Source organism: Notamacropus eugenii, chromosome 3 (genome assembly GCF_028372415.1).
Source record: "Notamacropus eugenii isolate mMacEug1 chromosome 3, mMacEug1.pri_v2, whole genome shotgun sequence".
NCBI classification, from domain to species: domain Eukaryota; kingdom Metazoa; phylum Chordata; class Mammalia; order Diprotodontia; family Macropodidae; genus Notamacropus; species Notamacropus eugenii.
Genome location: NC_092874.1, coordinates 250,690,522 through 250,710,660, shown reverse-complemented (window position 1 = coordinate 250,710,660; position 20,139 = coordinate 250,690,522). Strand labels below are relative to the sequence as shown.

Below are 20,139 nucleotides of genomic sequence, written 5' to 3'. Positions count from 1 at the left end.
TCTAAAAATCTCATTCACTTTTGTGTATTTTCTAGTATATTTGAAATATATAACTTCTCCAATTGCTGTTTACTGTGTGATATAGATAAACAGATTTACTAGCTATCAGTATTTTGCAGTATCTTTTGAGTATCCAGAATTTTATCTGCAGAGGCAAGCCAGTAGGTGTAAGCTTAGGGACACCTGCCTCCTCAAGAGTGATGAGGGAAATAGCTTTTGATCTGAATCTATTGCACCTATAGATTAGCACTATTAGGGGTACGGTGAAAATAGATATAATTCTAGTCTGATATCCCCTCTTGGAGATCAGAGAAGAGTGAGGCCAACAGCATGTGCCAGTCCTCTCCTTTCTCCCTCCCTTTCAGCATACTGATGGTTAGGTAGGCACTGTCCTAAATTCTAGTCTCCTTTGAGGTAGGCAAGATCTCAGGTATCTTTCATGATGACTGTGAGCTACATTTAGACAACTCATGTGAACCCACATGTCTTATATGGGTCCACAAATATCAAGAAGGAAACTGACAGGTAAACAGGGAAGTCAGTTACCCAAGGATATAGACAAAGTCAGGGACAGAAGCAAAATTTGAACCCAGGCCTTTAACTGCAAATTCAATACTTTTTCTACCACATCATAAATAGGGTTCTCTTTCCCTCATCCTCCTTCCCTTCTTCTCCTTGTTTCTCTCTAACACACTACCACCAACACTTTTTTTGAACTTCCTGATTTTTTTGGTTTGTATTTTTTTTAAAACTTCTTTATTTCTACTGAGAAAACAACCTCAGTATCATCTTTGTAATCTCATTTTTACTCATTCCACATATCTAATCACTCATCAAATCTTATCTACTTCCAACCATCTATTTATTTCCAGTTCTTAGCAAGTGTCTGGCACATAGTAAGCCCCTAAAAAACACTTGCTAACTTGACTCATTTCTATCTCCTTTCTACTCACATGGCCACTACACTAGTTCAGGCCTCACCTCTTATATAGAATATTATAGTAGGCTCCTAATCAGTCTCCCCTACTTCAAACTCTCCCCTCTCCAATCCACTCTCCACACAGTTGTCTAACTGATTTTCCTAAAGTATAGATCTGACCCTGTCTCTCCCATACTCAAAACACCATCTCCTAATTGTCCAATATCACATATAAAGTTCTTTTTTTTGGCATTCAAAGTCTTCTACAGCCTTCCTAGTAAGTTTTCCAATCTGATTATACATGACACATTTTATAGACCAGCCAAACTGACCTTCTTTCCATTTTCCATCAGTTTTACGTAAGTTATCCCTCATGCCTTGAATGTATTGCTTTATTATCTCTGTCTCCTAATTCCTATTATCCTTCAAAGCTCTGATCAAATATCACCTTCTACATGAGGCCTATTCTGATCCCACACTTATTAGAGCCTTCTCACTCTAAGTAGTTTCCATTTATGTGTTCACATTATCTATCTGTGTATATATCTGTCTGTCTGTCTATCCATCCATCCATCCATCCATCCGTCCATCCATCCATCCATCCATCCATCCATCCATCCATCCATCCATCCATCCATCCATCCATCTATCTATCTATCTATCTATCTATCTATATCTACCTAAAACACATACATCCCTCTGCCTTTGTCTCTAGTAGAATATAAGCTCCTTGAAGTCATGGTTTATATTGTTAAACCCTCTGTTAGTCTTGGCTCATTGCTTGACAAATAATAGGAATTTATTGAATAATTTATTGTTCATTGATGGAGTCTCTATTACGTTGGGAGACCTGAGGGACAATGGATGAAAAAAGCCCAGATTTTTCTGGCCTGGTTCAGAAGTGGATTTTAATCTAGCTCTCAAACTAATGATTCCCAAGGGTAAATAAGGATCCCTTTTTATTTCTGAATCCTGGAATCATTTTCAAAGTCCTACTGAACTGACAAAGAATCAATTCCCCACCTTCGAAGGCCATCACACTTTCTGGGGCCATTGTTAATGAACAATGTCAGAGTTTCCCACAAACACCCCTGTGACTCAGAATTTTAAAGGATGTTCTCTCAGTTACCTTACTTCATTAAGGGATGGAAAAGTTAGTACATGATACTGAGAATTTCCCCTAGTTATTTTATTCAACAGGGAATGGAGAATTTAGCAGGAACATGTCAGGTCATTGTGCCTGCTTCTTGGACTCATATACTAACTGATTTAGAAAGCAGCAATGAATAAGATAGTGATCTCTTATGGTTTTTCCATTCATGTAATTCAAGTAATCCTATGAAAATGCTTACCTTCTATTTTTTTTCTTTCAGATGGCTAAGAAAATAGGATGTCTGGCTGAACTGAATTACAAATATTTTAAGCTGGTTATGCTTCGCCATATTTTCCCCTCAGCCTAAATGAATGCTATTTAGTCTGCTATGAATACTGTTTTGTATTGAACTATTCCTCAAGGCAAAATTAAAAGTTGTGCAGGCATCTATATATAAACAGGTTAACTTGTTGTAAGCTGTACACTGCACAGCGTGAAGCAGAGAAATCATCAAACCAAATTAGAAAGTAAGCTACAGTATCGCCTTACACATAGGTAACAATGTAAACCATTAGAAATACAGCACGATCTGTTGTGAACCACTTAACATATTCTCCCGGAACACAATACCCCTTATTGCTACCTCCTGACTAAGCATATAGAAATCCAAAATAATATCTGTTATTCTGTAGGGGAAATAGAGTTGCCACTCTAAGGCTGAAGTAGGAGGTAAGAATTATATAATATCTTTTAAACTTCGAATTGTAATGCAAGTAATGCCCAACACAATAAAAAAGGTACTTTACATAAAGGAGTGAAATATATATAAGGCAAACATATAAACCTCTTTGAAAGTCATAGTTACACTGCCTATTTTTTAAGCCATTCCAAGAGTAAAATAATATGGGCTTTTCAAATAAAGAAATGTAAGCATATTCAAATGAAAAGAGAAAAAATCTATTTAACAAAGATTATTAAACATACCCCAAAATGATGATGGCATAGGTATAACCGTTCACCACAAATGTCTTCAACTCTCCCCCCGCCAAAAAAAAAAAAAATCAGAAAAATAAATTATGTCATAATGTTAGGGAAAGGACGCTGAATCCGCTAGATAAGAATGTAGCAATATCATATAAGGTGAAAACTTCATGAAATAACATCAGGCAGTTGTAAACATTAGAGCTCTGTTCCATGCTATATACAGAGAGCTGTACCAGCATGAGTATAAACCTTCTAGTCTTATAAATCAAAATCTGGCTGTGAAGGTAACTTCTTGCCCCTCAACACCCATGCCAATGACTTAGCCTGAATTACCACACTCTACAAAAGAGAATGCAGACAATGAAAAGACATAAAGGGACTTGACTGGGTTGGAAGTGGAAGCTGGAAGATGCAGCAATGCCAGCAAGAAGGAAAATAGCTCTGCATCTGACAGAGAGGTCTGTGGTCAGTCCTATATCCAAAATTTATTCTGGGCACAGATCCAAGCAAGACCCCCATATTGCCCAATATGAAGGGGGTAAGGATGGAATACTTGTGAGCTAACAGATGCTGAAAGGAGTGGGACAAAAAAAAACTAAAACAAAAAAGAAACAAGCCAGAAATTAATTACAAGAAATACAATGAAAAGGTTAAAAGACTAAATGTCCAAGAAGGAAAAGTCAGAGTACAACCCAAGCTCACAATCAAGTAAACTGTCAAACTCAAATTGACAAAAAATAAAAAATAAAAATGCCAAAAGGCAGTAGAAATTATGTGTAATTATTATATTTTGATCTAATCTTGATTTCAAGCCTGGAATGTTGCATAGGAATACCATCATTGGTACAGAAGTGTGCCTCTGTGAGGGGAGGAGTTGGCTTGAGAGCTTGGAGGAAGATAGATCTTTTATTCTCCTTCCTGCTCTGAGAGAGAACATTTGTGGATCTAGATCCATTTTGTGAGGAAATATGAATAGAAAGAGAAGAGACTTTGGAAAGTAGATGGCGGGGAGGCAGGTCAGCAGCCCAATACATTCCTGATTTCTAGCTCTACCTCTCTAGAGACTTCAGGGCATTTCCCCTGAAGGAAATCTCTCTAGTTTGAGATAATATATCTTGTCTCCAGTGTGTGAGCTCATTCACTCTGTGATTACCTGGTGTGTCAGAATCTATATAAATTTTCTGATTTCTTTTTGCTATCTGCTTGGATAAATGTGGTTATTTTCTATTCACTATTTTTAATGGTCTTTTGTGTAACTAACATCAGGTAGAAAGGGGTCAAGAATTCAGATATAAACATGGTGCACCCATTCCTCATTAAAATATGTCAATCAGGAATATGGCTTGAACTTTATTCCTACACTAATAGTATGTACACAAGCCAAGAGATATAATTTTAGTCTGATATAACCTCTCTGAGGAGTGCAGATTGGCCATCTTCATGGGCTCCACTTCTGTTCTGCAGGGAAGAATCAAAGATTCCACACAAGAATCCTAAGAAATCCATGAAAACACCCCCACAGGACATATTCTGACAACCCTCCAAGGATATACACATATGGGCAACAGACACAGTTTATATGAATAAAAATGGAAAAAAAAATTCCTGATAAGAAAGATTATTCCCAGGACTCCCTAGAGATCTTGGAACAACAACAACAAATTAGACTTAGTCTAAAGAGAAATAAAACTTAAAAGAATATATTAAGAATGAAATTAGGACAAAAATGGAACCTTTATGCCTGAAATCAAAGGAGACAAATATGGCAGAAAAACTAGAAAACATGACAATGAACACATCCAAAAAAGCAGACAGTCTACCATTAAAAAATGATGGATTTGGAACATAAAAATTAAGACAGAAAAAATGAGGCAGAGCAGAAATAAAACTCAGTAACGTTAAAAGCACACATGAATTTTGTATAGGCCAAAACGACTGAAATTAAATGCAGGTAGGGCAGAGATATCTTGAAGATTATAGGTGTCTGAAAAGCACATAGTAAGTCTAAAAATCTCTATACCATGTTGCAATAAATAGTACAAGAGTCAAGAACCTTAGAATAAATACTACATTAATTGCTTGATCAAATCCAAAAAAACTGTCAGAGGAAAAACTCCATGGCTAAGTGGGGTTATGCTCCAACAGTCACTAAACTGTGTATACCTTTTGATTCAGCTAAATCACTACGAGGCCTATCTCCAAAAAAGATACATTAAAAGCAAATGAACTTACACTTTAACATATTTATAGTAACATTTTTTTGTGGTAGCCTAAAATTGGAAACCAAAGGAGTGGCTACTTGTTGGAAAACATACGCTGGGGTATGTGAATATAATGAAATATTGTTATACTATAAGAAATGACAAAATAATTTTGGAGGAAACTGTGAGACTATCTATAAACTGTTACAGAGTGAAATGAGAATCATCAGGAGAACAAATTGTACAATTACAACATCATTGTAAAGAAAAATAACTTTGAAAAGAAGAAAGGAAGTGCACGTTTAAGTGTTGCCCATGTGCCAAACATGTGCAAACATTTTATAAATATTATCTCATTTGATCCTTACAACAGTCTTGTGAGGGAAGTGCTATTATCATCCTCACTTTACAGTAGATGAAATTGAGGGAGACAGAGGTTTAGTGACCTGTCCAGGATTACAGAGCTAGGAAGTGTCTGAGTCCAAATTTGAACTCGGGTCTTCCTGACTACAGGTCCAGAACTCTATCTCCTGTGCCACCTAGCTACCTCTAGAAAGACTTCAAAACCCTGATCGATATAATCAAAAACCATGAGTCATAAGTCTGGAGAACTCCCTGCTATAGAGGTAATAGACTTAAAATTCAAAATGAGACATGTATTTTTGGAAATGGTTGAAATCTGTTTGGCCGGACTAAGCGTATTTGTCATGACTTTTTAATTGCTCAATTGGGGAGGCAAAGATACTAAGTTCATGTAAAAATAAATGAGTAAATTATAAAAAATTCATGTTTAAATTAACCTGATAGTCCATAGTAGTTAAAATTTCAGAGTTTCAATAATAAATAATAAAGATTATAAATATCCAGGAGAAAGACTTTCTACTATGAAAGAACACCAATTCAAATAGCCTGGATTACTCTACCACTCCCAAGCAATTGAAGAAAAGGATGGAAAGGGATATTCAAAAAGCAAGGGAACTCAGAGCAAACTAACAATTTTTTTTTTAATGTGGAGCCTATATATAAATGGAAATTGTCAGACTTTCAGCAAAAGAGAGACATTGAGTCATTCCTACCTAAAATAAACAAACAAAAACAGTGGATAGAATATTCAACTTGCAAGCTCTACAAATAAGGAAAGTACAAGAAAGGCAATCACAATTATCAAAACAATAATAAATAATAAAATCTATTCATTATTTAAACCTATTCTTTTAAAAAATAGAAAAAAGCAAGAAAATTAAGGAGAGTAGTCAGAGTAATATTAACAGCAGCAACAATATATTGCTTTAAGGTTTACAAAGTGCTTTATAAATGTTATCTAATTTAATCCTCACACAAACTCTGACAGTTAGGTGCTATTAATAATCCCCATTTTACATATGAGGAAACTGAGATTAAGTGACTTGCCCAGAGTCACACATCTAGTAACTGGATTAGAACTCAGGTCATCCTGACTCTAGGCACAGAACTCTATTTACTCTGTTTCCTAACAACAAAAGATCATAACTAAGGGACAGTTTTTATTTTAGAAAATTAAAAGCAAAACTTTTGGGACAATGATTTAAGGGGACTTTGAAGAATTGAAAAAAATACTGGAAGAAAAAAATGAATTGAATCTCCACGGATTAAGTTTGGCAGCCTTTTGTAACTAAGTCAATATCTTTTTTTTTCTTTGTGGAGGGCTTTCATGGAATGAAGAAAGCTATCTTGAACTGAGCAAAGAAGGGATTATAGTTTCTTTAATTTCACAACAAAGGGAGTGGGAACTACAGGAAATAGGATAGATAGCAATGCACTAAAAAATCCAGTTAAATGAAAGAAAATGGCAAATGAATAAGAAAATGAAGTCCTATAATGTGCTATGCACATGAAAACAAATTTAAAAAAAGGAATACAGAAAATGAAAATGAGAGACAATAACAAAATTTACAATGCATCAGATAGTTATTTTTTTTAAAAAGTAAGAGTTAGAAACATCCTACCGGATAAAGCAAAATCAAAAATTTGCAGTGTCAATAGAGAAAAAAGAGATAACTTTATATTCAACAGTATCATAGATGAAATAGTGTGAATACTAAATAGATTTGTCCCCAAATGGCATAGCATTTAAATTTATAAAGGGGAATTTAACTGAATTGAAAAAAAGATGTTGTAGTAAAAGAACAATTCAAGTAGTTTAATGTTCCTTTCTTAGAGCAGGATGAAGCTAATAGAAAGATGAACACAAAGAAAAACAGAGAACAGAACTATCTCAGTCTTCTCTTTGCACTTAAAACATACTTAGTACTTAAATAGAGTTTGGCACATATAACTTCTTAATATTTTTTTAAAAATTTATTCATTCATGTAGATACCTCTAGGATCAAATATAAACTTCTGTTTGTTTTTTAAAGCCCTTCATAACATGACCCCTTCCTATTTTTTCTAGTATTTTCTGCATATGTATCTGCAGTCTACATTTTGAACCACAGTCTCCCATGTGTGGATTCCTCTCACTCCTCATCTCTGCCTCCTACTTTCCTTGTACTCTCAGCTAAAATCCAACCTCCTGAAAGAAAACAGTTCTACTAAATATTAGTGCCTTTCCCTCTCAGATTATTTCCAATTTATCCTGTATACAACTTCTTTTGTAAATAGTTATCTGCATGTTGTTTTCCCCATTAAAGTGGGAGCTCTTCAAAAGCAGGGATAGATTTTTCTTTTTCTTTTTGGCATACCTAGTACTTAGCGCAATGCATGGCATACAGCAGGTACTTAATAAATGCTTACTGAATTAACTGAATATATGTTGCCTTGAGGATTTCATTCAACACTCAATCTTCCATCACATCAGTGTGGTTATTCTCTCCCTGAGTGCATACTGCAAATGACACGTACCTTTTCATCCTGTAGGATTCTTATCTTTTTTCCCCCACAAATATACCAAAGCATAATTCCTTGGTTTCTCTAGGACAATTCAACTGACTAAAATATTCAAAAATAATTAGAATATTGATTGATTCAATTTATGATCTCCTATAATTCTTGATTATTTTTTGTTCTGCTTTCTACTTATCCACTATTCTTTTCTTGGTTCTAACACATTATTCTTCAGTACACCAACATATTACTTATTAATGTTATACTAATAATACTTATGCTACTTATTTCCCACCCAATGTATCAAATTAAGCTGTAATTTGTAAAACTTCTATTCTCGAAAAGATTTGTTACCCTGATTGTTTTTGATTCTGTTACTGAAACCAGTTATCAAACCCTACACCCCATACCTCTCAAGACATATCATGAGAACATGTTATTTCTCTTTCTTTACTATGATTATCAGCAAGTGATTGTTTTTTAGGTAACCAAGATAAATTAAATCTGATCTATGACTCCAGAGTCACTTAAGAAGACATCAAAAATTCATATAACTGATGCAAAATTATTACAACTTGAGAAATGAAAAGATCACTGAAAGCAATCTGAATAATGAGTAATTGAAAAAAACAAAACAAAACAAGAATCATCCCCAAACACAGAACACAAAACATGTCTCCTTCCTCTAGAGAAACAGGGAACCAGAAACTTAGATTGTTGCATACTTTATTAGACTTTTTGTTTTTCCTGAGCTATTCCTTCACTCCAAGGGAGGGTTTAATTTCAGGGTAGGGAAGTGAAGAGCGGAGGGCATGCTTAGAAATTATTACAATATAAAAGGAAATGCAGAAGAGATTAATAAAATTATTTTTGACAAGAAGAAACTACACCTTTGTTCTCTGGCAGTAAGAATAATGAAATTCAGCAGAAATAATTGCACTACTGTTTTATTGCTTACAATCTGAAACATGTAGATTAAATCTTTGAACTCAGCTTTTGATAGAGCTTAGTGGGTAACATCTGCCCTAGCGGCAGGAGATTAGGCAATAGATATTTAGGAGTGCAGTATGGTCCGTTGAGTAGATCTTAGTAAACAAATTGTTATTTCCATTTAACATGTTACATGCTTTACTACAAAAGAAAGTAGAGTAATAGAAAAAGGACAGATGTTAAAATTTATTCATTGATGACTTAAAAACATATTTTTCACATATAAATTACCTAGAGATGATAATAGCTTGACCACATTAAAAATTTTTAAAGAGTAAAAGTAATAAACATATTAAAACATATTAAAAATCAAACATACCAGAGGTGATTTAAATAATCCCTTCAAGGGAGTCCATGATAGATTTTGTGGATAGCTGAGTCTGGTCTAGCATAGGCTTCCCCAAAAGGACTACCATAGCTCACTCTGTCAACTTTGCCAAGCTCACAGTGCTTGCAAAGCAAGTTCCTCCAAAAAACCCGGTGAAGCATGTATTGAAAATATTATTGTAACAGGGAATTGAGATTGGTCACTGAGAGTCTGTCCATATAAGCACACGCAGCATAATCTATCTGAAATAATCCTCATTTGGACATGTATTATTGCCATGTATTATGTGACTTAGTGAAGAAAAACCATTTTAATCGACTATTTGATCCAGAACTGAGAATGTTTACAAAAGGAACTAAGCAGATGATGAAGCTCTCTTTTCTGCTTGGCTGATTCGAATGAGGAAGACATATTGTAAGCCTCACGGTGGGAATGGAGCTCAGGCCTTAATTTCTTTATCAAAAACAACAAGTGGTCTGTGACTACAGGCCTCTGTTCTTTGCCCAGCATAGCAGTGATGAAAGGCAGTCAAGAAAGGGCAAAATCATGCGCTGGCTATGCCTCTTTTATAAATGAACTTGCTGGGGCAGGGAGGGGCAAGGGGAATGGTTTATAAAAATTTCTATAAGTCTGAGCCCACTCTTGTCAAGGAATGTGGTCATATATGGAGAAGAGTGGGCCCCCAATTTGGGGTAGGGTAACTTTTGTTCTTACTATATTTTATTGATAAATATTACTTTGGTAATTAGTGTTAATTGGTTAAATGATATTAGGGGATTATTAGTAGGAAGTACTGATACTATATGGAAGATAATAACAGTAGTCAGCAATTTATATTGAGAACAATTTGGAATCGAAGCGTGAGTTGATAGCATTAAAAAGGTAATCTCATCCCTGTAGTGTATCCCTAGTTCTCTGAGAGGAAGGTGTAACTTTGTTCTGGGGTACCTGACTCCCCAGTGTGAGTGTGAGTTGGGATAAGGACCCTATAGTGCTTTTATGGGTTTCATTATCATGAACAATTTACAGAAAAGGAAATGAAGGTTCAGAGAAGTGACTTTCCCAGAGTCCTATGTCTAATAAGGATGCTTTGATTCAAACCCAGATCTTATTTCTTCCATTTTAGCACCTTTTAAAAAAATCAGATGCTAATTGCTACATATAGACAAATAACTTATTATATGACATTAAATATAGGAATGGTACTATCTTTTGCATAATTATTTGTTCATTTAGTAAACATTTGTTAATTGTACTGTACATTATTTTAGACACTTGGGAAAATATGAAGATAAGACACATCTACTATCTTTTAAGGAATTTATGACTCCATTTCATTGCATTCCTGAACACTTATTAAACATCTAATAAATGCAAGGCATTGTGTTAAAGGCCAGCAATAAAATAAAAAAAAAATAAAACAAAACTATAGAGTAAAAAGCTTGCAATTCTGAAAATAACCTTGAAAGAGTTGTAATCCATATAATTAAAGCATAGCAATTGATTTTCTGTAATGTTGATGCTTTCATTTAAAAATGCCTGGAAAAATCCACTTGTACAAAGTAAGTGCCTGACACTTACTTTGTTGAATGGATACATGGAATATTGTCATCGTTTACAAATGCTGCCATACAGATCACTGCTATAGATGACATTATAATCAGTAATTATGATTATGGAATGAAATTATACATAGACTCTAAGATAGACTGTTAGATTTCCCCTTGAGGAATCATTTAGTCCGAAGGAGAAGTATAAGAGATCATTTGGTAGATAGGTAGGCAGAGAAGGGATGGAGAGAAGGAGAGAGACAGAGACAGAGAGGGAGGGATGGATGGATGGATGGATGGATAGATAAATGAATGGACAGATGATAGAATGAATATGAGAGATGGATAATTTATCTCTCTCTATATAATGTATATTTTTATACAATACACCACTTGGAATATTTTCAATATTTCTGACATAGGTTAAGATCTTCAAGATCTTAGTATTATATTTAGCTATGACTATAAATGAATAGAGAACAGTAAAAAAAATAGCTAAAGTAACCTTGTGTGAAAAAAAAATAAAAACATTTTGATTTGCAGTGCTTATGCTCTGTCCCTTCTTACCATGATTCAATTGATGTCAGTCTGACATTCATCTCATCCTGTATCTTGACTATTTATGGGAAACATCTAACATGATTGGTTTGCACTCCTCTCTCTTAATTTGTCCTATTTTAATCTTTTGTTTCAGTGAGAGCATCAGAGCTTTAATAAATGTTTATTGATTGATTCAAGACCCAGTTCAGGTCCCATATTCTCCACAATTATCTTCTCAGATACTCCCACCTTGACAACAATCTTTCCCTACCCAAATCTTTACAGCATTTTATGCATCTCCTTGGCTTTTGATATAGTCTACTGTATAGCATATTTATTTGTGTATATTTTAGATTGTAATCTCTTTAAAGGTACTACATTGTTTTTCAACTTTGTGACAAGTACTTAATAAACTGAACTGAATCTAATGACATTAACTTTATGATAATAAAAACCTGAGACAGCACATGGCTGCATCTCTACCATGTTATGGTTCAGAGACTACTTTCTCAAAAGTCTTCGAAGACTTGTAGTAGCATTTAATTTGAAAAATCCTAAGAAAGTTCAGCAGATTGAATGCATATTTAATATGACTCAAGATTGTCAGATGGACTTCCCAAAAGCTAATGCAATCTTTGCCAGGATGTGTGAACCAAAAGGAAATTTCACCATGATCTGTGTGTAAATGAAATTCTTTTATCGATTACTCAGTTTCATGTTTGTCAACTTTACATAAAAATATACAGTGTAAACAAGCCTTATTTTATTGCTTTTAGGTAGATAATTGTGGATTTTATTTTTTTATCTTGAAGATATGAGGGCTAGTACAAAGAGATGGTAAGAATTAAAAGGAAGGAGAAAATTAATAATGGAAAAGAGCCATGAACAATTTTCAGGTCAAAAGGAATGTTGCAATGATTTTTAAGTCATTTGCAAAAATTATAACTTTTAAAAGTTAAATGAATTGGTAACATTTAGCCTGGAGAAGAGAATTATGATGGGTGATTTAATTGCTGTCTTCACATAAATGAAGGATGATTTTATGGATGATGAAAACTGGATGATTTCCATTTTCTCTTAGAAAAGAACTACAGAAAAAGTCCTTAACTTAAAGGAATACACTGTAAGATGCTGCTGGGATTCTAAGAGATTAGAACAGATTATAAAAAGATGGTATTCAATCTGTTTATTTTAACGAAATCTTTGGTAAAAGGTAGAATTCTAAATGGCCACTGGTAGCTAAGATCATGCATCGCAGCACATATTATCCATGCTGTAGATTTCTTTGTGGCTAGAATATACCCCAAATTGCTTTTTCTCCTTCACTTTTCATGGTGGCATCCATGGACACTGAGATAAATGAGGAGTAGATTTTGATTCAGTATCCTTTCAAGTAGCAAGTCTGATCCTCTGCCTAAATATAATGAGTAGCTTGGTGATTCTTTACCTGACCAGTCCAATGTCCAATGCTTACCAGTGGTGGCAAAGAGAAAATGTTATATTTGTACATATACATATATAAAGGCATATCCACCCATGCTATATATTTGTGTGTGTCACTCCTTGCTGATTGGGAATATAAGGAAGAAAACCAACAGTATTCACTAAATAGCTATGATGGCTTGATAATCTTTAAGTTAGTATTCATTTGTTGAGTGAATCAACAAACTGTGACGCCCTTGGTATGCTTTGATCATAATCTCAATACCAACTCTATTAAAAATTATTATACTTTGCATTGTACTAAGATAAATGCAGGTTGAGTAATAAACCCAAAGAATTCTCCTCATGTCCTTTGGATGAACAATGCAGGGAGACAGATTTAAATTCAGTGCAAGGAAGAAATTACCAACAATCAGAACCTCCTCAAAATGGATTGGCTTCCTTGCAACATCATAGAGTGCCTATTAGTAGATATGTTCAAGCAGGGAGTGGATAACTACTTGGTGTTCTGAAAAATTCATGTGGTACATGTTTATTGGATTGGATTGATGGTCTAAGTACCAAAGACAAATAAATAATCCCCAGTATCCCTTCCAATCCTGTGGTTCCATAAGTTTCTAAAAAAATTTGTAAAGCCATATTATCCTATTTCGTCAGTTGTGAATAACCTGCAGTGGTTATTACTTTGTAGATTAAATAATGGTATACAGTAAATTATGTAAGATGTCTTAGAAAACAGATTATAGATTTAATCTTTTATTCTGATGGGTTAGGAGCCATTTCTGAACACCAGGGAAAAGCCTAGATAGGCAAGGGTTCCTCAGAGGATGGCAATATCTTTCAAAATCTAGGAATGAGCTTAAATTATGCCTCTGAACAAAGTGAGTACTTCCTTAAAAGTCAGCTAAAGAGCTTAGAAGGGAGTGTAGGGCCATGGGCAAGTCATTTAATCTTCCAATGATTCTCAATGGAATTTTGATCTGCACTGGAAGGGAGTGTTTCCTCTCCTAGAGTCTCCCATTCCCTCTGAAATCTCAGACTTGACAAAGTCACAGGTGCAGATGCCACAAGGGAACTTTTTTTCCCCTGTAACAGTAGTGTTAAAAATTAGCTAAGAATTTGATACAGTGAGCTGCAACTCATGACTATAGATCAGTTCAACGTTGCTTTGTCATTGTCACCTCCCCTGACTAGTTGTCCAGTCTTAATATGCCAGAGCTCTAAGGGAAATAAAAGGAAAGGAAAGGAAAGGAAAGGAAAAGGCAAGGAAGAAAATGGAAGAGGAGAGGAGGGAAGGAAAAAAGAGAAGAAAGGAAAAGAAAAAGAAATTATTACCTCTGTGATCTTAGGCAAGTAAATTAGCCTCAGAGTCTGAGTTTACTCCCTATAAAATGCGGCATTTGGACTAGATGACTTGTAAGGTACCTTTTAGCCCTAAGTTTATGATCTGTGACTATTTATAAATTCTATGAAATTCCTGTTTTCCTTTGGAAAGTGTGTCATTTCACCACAAGATGATTACCTCAATGGACTGATATATTCATGAAATACTGAAAGTTTATTCTTTTATAATAGGTCTATTTTAATCATATTTTTCTAATTCTGTAGCCTTCAGTTGTTTTGTTCTCCTGATATCACTGAAACAAGAAGAATGAAAAGCCAGTAGGGAAATTTTTAGATAATAGAAGACAAAAGTCGAGGAAAGGAAAAGCCAAAAAATTCTATACTTTATATACTTTCTATTATAACCAATGTATTTATAACCATTTGAATTATTTTAAATTCTGAATTAGATAACTTGCATTGTCTCCAACACTACTAAACTGAGAATGTTCATCACCAAAAAAATGTCTGCTTATATAGCAGAAAAATTAATTGTTGCCCCATTTCCTTTGTGGACATAATTTCCATCATATAAAAAAACAAACTCATAAGTTGTATTTGGTTAATCTGTATTAAGTCAAACTCTAAACAACCTTCATTTCACATCAGCCTCCTTCTAAAACTATGAATTCTAGCAAAGCAATTCCATTTCCTACCACCTCTTTACATGAATTTTCCCCAAGCGTTAACTCCTAGCACTCTTCAAGGATCCACACTGGTGTCTCCATCTAAACAGGCCTCTTCTGATACTTTCAGTGCTTCCCAATTATTTTTTGATTATTTTGTATAAATCATATATCTGCTTATCTCTACATGCTATTTCCCCTTGTAGAATATAAGATCCTTAAGGTCAAGAGCCACTTCACTTTTGTTTTTGTATCTCCCATGCCTAGTACAAACCCTGGGAACTAGCAGGTACCTAAAAAATGCTTGCCAAATTATTGAACTGTATGTGAAAAGCAAAAACATAGAATAAAAAAAATAATGGTAGAAGTAGGGTAGTTCTGGGGAGAATAGTGGTAGAACTAGGGAAGTTCTTTAAAATGGCATATAGTAGGTACCATTTAAAAAATCCAATGTCTTTCTCAGATCTATTCGTTCTGATTACTACTTCAGAGAATCTCAGTTAGAAAAGACCTCAGAAGTAATTTAGATGAAAGAACGAAGGAAGGATGAAAGGAAGGAAGGGAGGAGAAAAGGAAAGAAGGAAGGAAATGAGAAAGGAAGGAAGGAAGGAAGGAAGGAAGGAAGGAAGGAAGGAAGGAAGGAAGGAAGGAAGGAAGGAAGGAAGGAAGGAAGGAGGGAGGGAGGGAGGGAAGGAGGGAAGGAAGGAAGGAAGGAAGGAAGGAAGGAAGGAAGGAAGGAAGGAAGGAAGGAAAGAGAGAGGGAGGGAGGAAGGGAGGGAGAAAGAAGCATTTATTAAGCACTTACGATACACTAAACATGAATAAAAATATGTTCAAGAATACACTTAAGAAATGATTAGGGTTCCACATATAGACTTCCAGTCAAGAGGAACCCACTACCCTCCTAAAAGAATCTATTCCACTTTTAGATAGCTCAAGTTTTTTCAGAAGTTCATCTTTATTTTAAGACTAAATTTCTGCAACTTTGCAACTTCCTCTTTAATGGTTTTTAACACTGAATTATTTAGTACTTGCAACAATAACTTTGAGCTGAAATGAATTTTGGAATGGAATTTTGGTTTATTTTAAGTCTATGGAAGGTATAGATATAGATATTTATAATTATTTTTCTCTATCTATCCATCTATACCTATGGCTATAGCTATCTACCTATCTACTCATCAGAGTCTGCAAAAGGACTAAATTTTGTGGAAATACAAGCATTGTTCAACTTACCGGTTCCTATTGCTGGAAATCCAGTCTGAAATGAGTGTTGAAGCCTGCTGGTGACAGTGCTTGTTACCAAAGCTACATGCCAGCATTATAACTTCTCGCCGTAACTCTCTGGGTATTACCAAAGAAAAGGAAAAGAAATATTTTAGAAAATGAAAAGGCAGTCCCATCCCTCTACATCACCATTCCTAGAAAGACAGTAAATATCCTCATCAACAGTGTATCAGAACATAATTAAAACTATTCTATGATTCTATGGGGTTAAATAAGAACCAATTAAGCAGCACAGAGACTCAATATATGACACATCTGCTGTGTGAACATTACTATAACAAAGGGCATGGGTTCTGATCCTAACATCACGAATGGAGACAGAACTTAAACTACAGCACAGGAAGGAAAATATCTTTGTTCTCAAATACAAAGTAAAGGAAAATACATTCACATAGCAGCAATCCTCCCCAGGCAGGGAATGAGAGATAAGAAATGAAAGTAAGACTGTGTCATGCTACTAAAGTCACAATAGTATTGGTACTTTTTTTTTTTTACTACAATTTTGGGGTTCAGAAAAGAGAAAACAAAAGAGTACTCATGTTGGTAAGATGCCTGAACAAGAGATCCATTAAAATTATTTGTTGGCCATCCAAGCTTGATGTACATCGTTGCAACTTGTTTCAAAATATATTCCTAAATGAGGAGAAAAAATAAAAAAAAAAAAAGGTAGTCAGTGTTAAGATTTTAGTTTGTCCACTAAAATTGAACATTTAAAACTAAATGTCTTGCATTGTTAACGTGATTATTTACGAACATCAGTTTACCCATAAACAGGGTGATATCCTATGAGGGGAGTATTTCGAATTCAAGAAATGCAACACTTATTAAGGTTTTATAGTTTGTAAGACACTCTCCTCTATTCTAATATAGAAAAAGTTGAGATAATGCTGAAAAATAAAGCATAATCTTGACTTCATAATGAATTTCTGAGAAATGTGTTCTGATGAACATTCTGCAAGGAAGTTGTTTCATATGCACAGTGTAGGGGCATGCATATGCACACATGTAGCTCTTACATATAAATTATGGAAAAACCATAGATAAACTTAATGACAAGGACATAGAGAGAAAGATGGCTACACAAGTGCACCCAATGACCTAACAGTGCTATTTATCATAACATAGAAAGAGCATTCATTAGGAGTTCATAGTTAATATCCATTCAGTTCCAGGTACATTTAAACATCAGTAGCAGTTTAAGACATGCTCTCCTTTACTTGAATATTCTTCCTTTAATTTCAGGCAGCAAGAAGAGCATGAAAATGGTAGCCCAAGCATTTTTTTAACTGCTACTGAAAATGAAGAGTCTGACATGATATACCATCTTCAAGGACAAATATATACAGATCGAATAAATCTTACGTTTCCATAAGTTCCATGCACACATGTTCGTGTGTCTGGAAGAAAAGGAGAAATGCAATGTGTCTTCTTCCAGCAGGTAAAAATTATGCCATCACTAAAATGACACATTTCTTTGCAGGTGTATTGTGAGGCGTTAGACACAATTTGTAGAGGTAAAACCGTCTACCCCCAATGGTTGCCATTTTTATTTATTAAAACTCAATTGCATCTGTGTAGGAAGACTATGAATAAAAAAGAGTAACTCTAATGACAATCTGGGAATTGAGATGCCTCCATTAAAGGGGTTTTATGCTACAGTCATCTAGTTTTAAACAATACTAAGACTGTAAGTTAAATAAAAGGACAGTCAGTATTATAGGAAAGCGGGTTATTTTATGGGATACTGGTTGGACTCTTAAAAATGAACACAGGAAAGAAAACAGCATGCAAAGTTAACACTGCTACAAATACACTTAAACATATGCAACAAAATTAGATAGGTAACGAGAAAATGAAATAATCAAATGCTCATTAGCAGTACTCAATACTAATCTAATTTGAAATGGTCATGAAATTTCTCCATTAGTTAAAGTCAACAGTAATATTTTGGTTTCCTAACCAGTTTCCAGTTGAAGTAAGATTTTTCAGGTAGTAGATTTTGGAATGTTTGTCATGCTTTCCTGTCTATTTGGATTATCTATTGTTTGCTGCACTGTTATCCCCTTGGACCCAATTATGAATGGGCTTTTGCCTCAATGTTGATCTTATCCTTGTTAATTAAGGAAGTGAATTGAATTCACTATGCCCTTTTGGATAAAAATAATGACTAACAATCTTTACTGCAATTGTCGGTATCCTGTTAAGATCTTCAGAATCCCTCTGCCTGGGTTATTTCAGTCCTTGGTGAGTGAAAAGCCCTATAACTACAGGGAAATAAGTTTGCACTAGGAGGATTTGGGTTATTGTCCTTTTTTTTAATGCTAGGTTACACATTTTCAGGGTAGGACAAATTAGCGTGTCTTAAATTTTCTTCTTCAAATACTAGAAACCACATAACCATAGGAAAACATGACAAAATTAACAAGAGAAACAATTAAGGAGATAGTAAATAACTTCGAATCAGTTGCACAATAGTATATGATGATAAACCAGCACATCTTTTGAGAATTGAAGAGGAAAGAAATATATCTTTTACATTGAAGACATTGTAGTTCTCCATTCGGTCCAACAATTTATCTAGAGGATAAAGGGCCCGGCTGGCAGCATGCCACGGAAGAAAATCCTTCTCCTCAGAAAGGTATCTGATAATCTCCAGGGGAATATTCTGAGGCAAATAGCCAGCTCTGTGTGGTCCAAAAAACATTAATGTTAATGAAATGCAGCAAAGATACATGATGATGCAAATATGAGGATTTTTACTTTATACACATTAAAGGAAGGAAGCACGATAGTCATCACATTATAAGGGTTATAAAAATGAAATCACTTACATACTAAGGAGGTTTAATACATATGTATATGTATATAAATACTTAATATAGTCCTATACAAGACACCAATGTCCTTTCATATATGTGGATTGTGATCATTATAAAATGTACATGAAATTCTAAAATATCCATATGCATACTTTACAAGAAAGAACCTTATTCCCTACACTTCCTCCAGTTTCTGTAAAATAAACAACCACGATAGTTTCCTTCATGGAAAAGTATTCAGAGGTCACAAGTAATTGAAAATAATTGATTATTGAAGTGGCATTCTTTAGGCTGCTCAATTTGTCTACTTTACTTTTCAAGTAGTTCTGGGTAATGACATTTAGTTCAGATTGTTTTTCAAAGGGTGGCTAAATTAGAACAGCAAGAGATCAAGTCTCTAAGAATTACAGCTCCCTCCATGTTGGTACTTCCAAATCAGACTCTGCTATAAAACCCAAGACCCATATTTAATGTCTAACCTACCTCCCCTCACCCTGTTAAAGAGGAAGAGGGGGGAAGTTGAGCCCACTAAAAGTGGCATCACTTTTCACAACCATCTATGAAAATCTAATTGAGTCTTCAATCGGGTTCAAATTACATGTGTTAAAAGGATAGAATTTTCTTGCTTTATTTTATCTATTTCTTTTCACAGTGGGCTGGCATGTCACCTTGGGGACCATTATCAGGCTCCTTGAAAAAGTACTAAAAAGTGGAGCTCTTTAAATTTGACCAAAGACAAGCTATCCATACTTATACACAGAGCCACAGGGAAGCAACTGGCCAATACAGTCACAGCTATGGCTTTCCCTTGAGGCTGTGTACAAATTTCAAGGAACAAAGATACTAAACCACTGTACATTTACTAAAAGTGCATGGCTTAATCTCACAACTGGAGAGAGAGATACTGTTCATTTTCCTTGACATGCTAATGATGACAACTATGGTGAGAATAATAGCTTAAAATTCCCCATTCCCCTGTGCAAGCTGACATCATATTTCCTTTTAAACAAAGTATTGAAACCATTCTCAAAACTTGATTGGCTGGGAGGACTAACGGCTTAGGCTACTGACATCATTTCTTGGTTGCCTACATATAAAACAGCAACAGAGAACT

At 34.7% G+C, this 20,139-nt stretch overlaps 1 protein-coding gene across 1 annotated transcript in view; it reads right to left on the bottom strand.

The window, feature by feature from the left end:
• Window positions 1–20,139, bottom strand: part of TRHDE (thyrotropin releasing hormone degrading enzyme) — a 511,960-nt gene that overhangs the window by 37,227 nt on the left and 454,594 nt on the right. The window contains exons 13-15 of the mRNA XM_072655393.1: window positions 18,743–18,890; window positions 16,742–16,839; window positions 16,156–16,263 (exon numbers count right to left, since the gene is read on the bottom strand). Of these exons, the coding sequence (XP_072511494.1) occupies window positions 16,156–16,263; window positions 16,742–16,839; window positions 18,743–18,890 (354 nt within the window). The remainder of the gene's footprint in view (window positions 1–16,155; window positions 16,264–16,741; window positions 16,840–18,742; window positions 18,891–20,139) is intronic.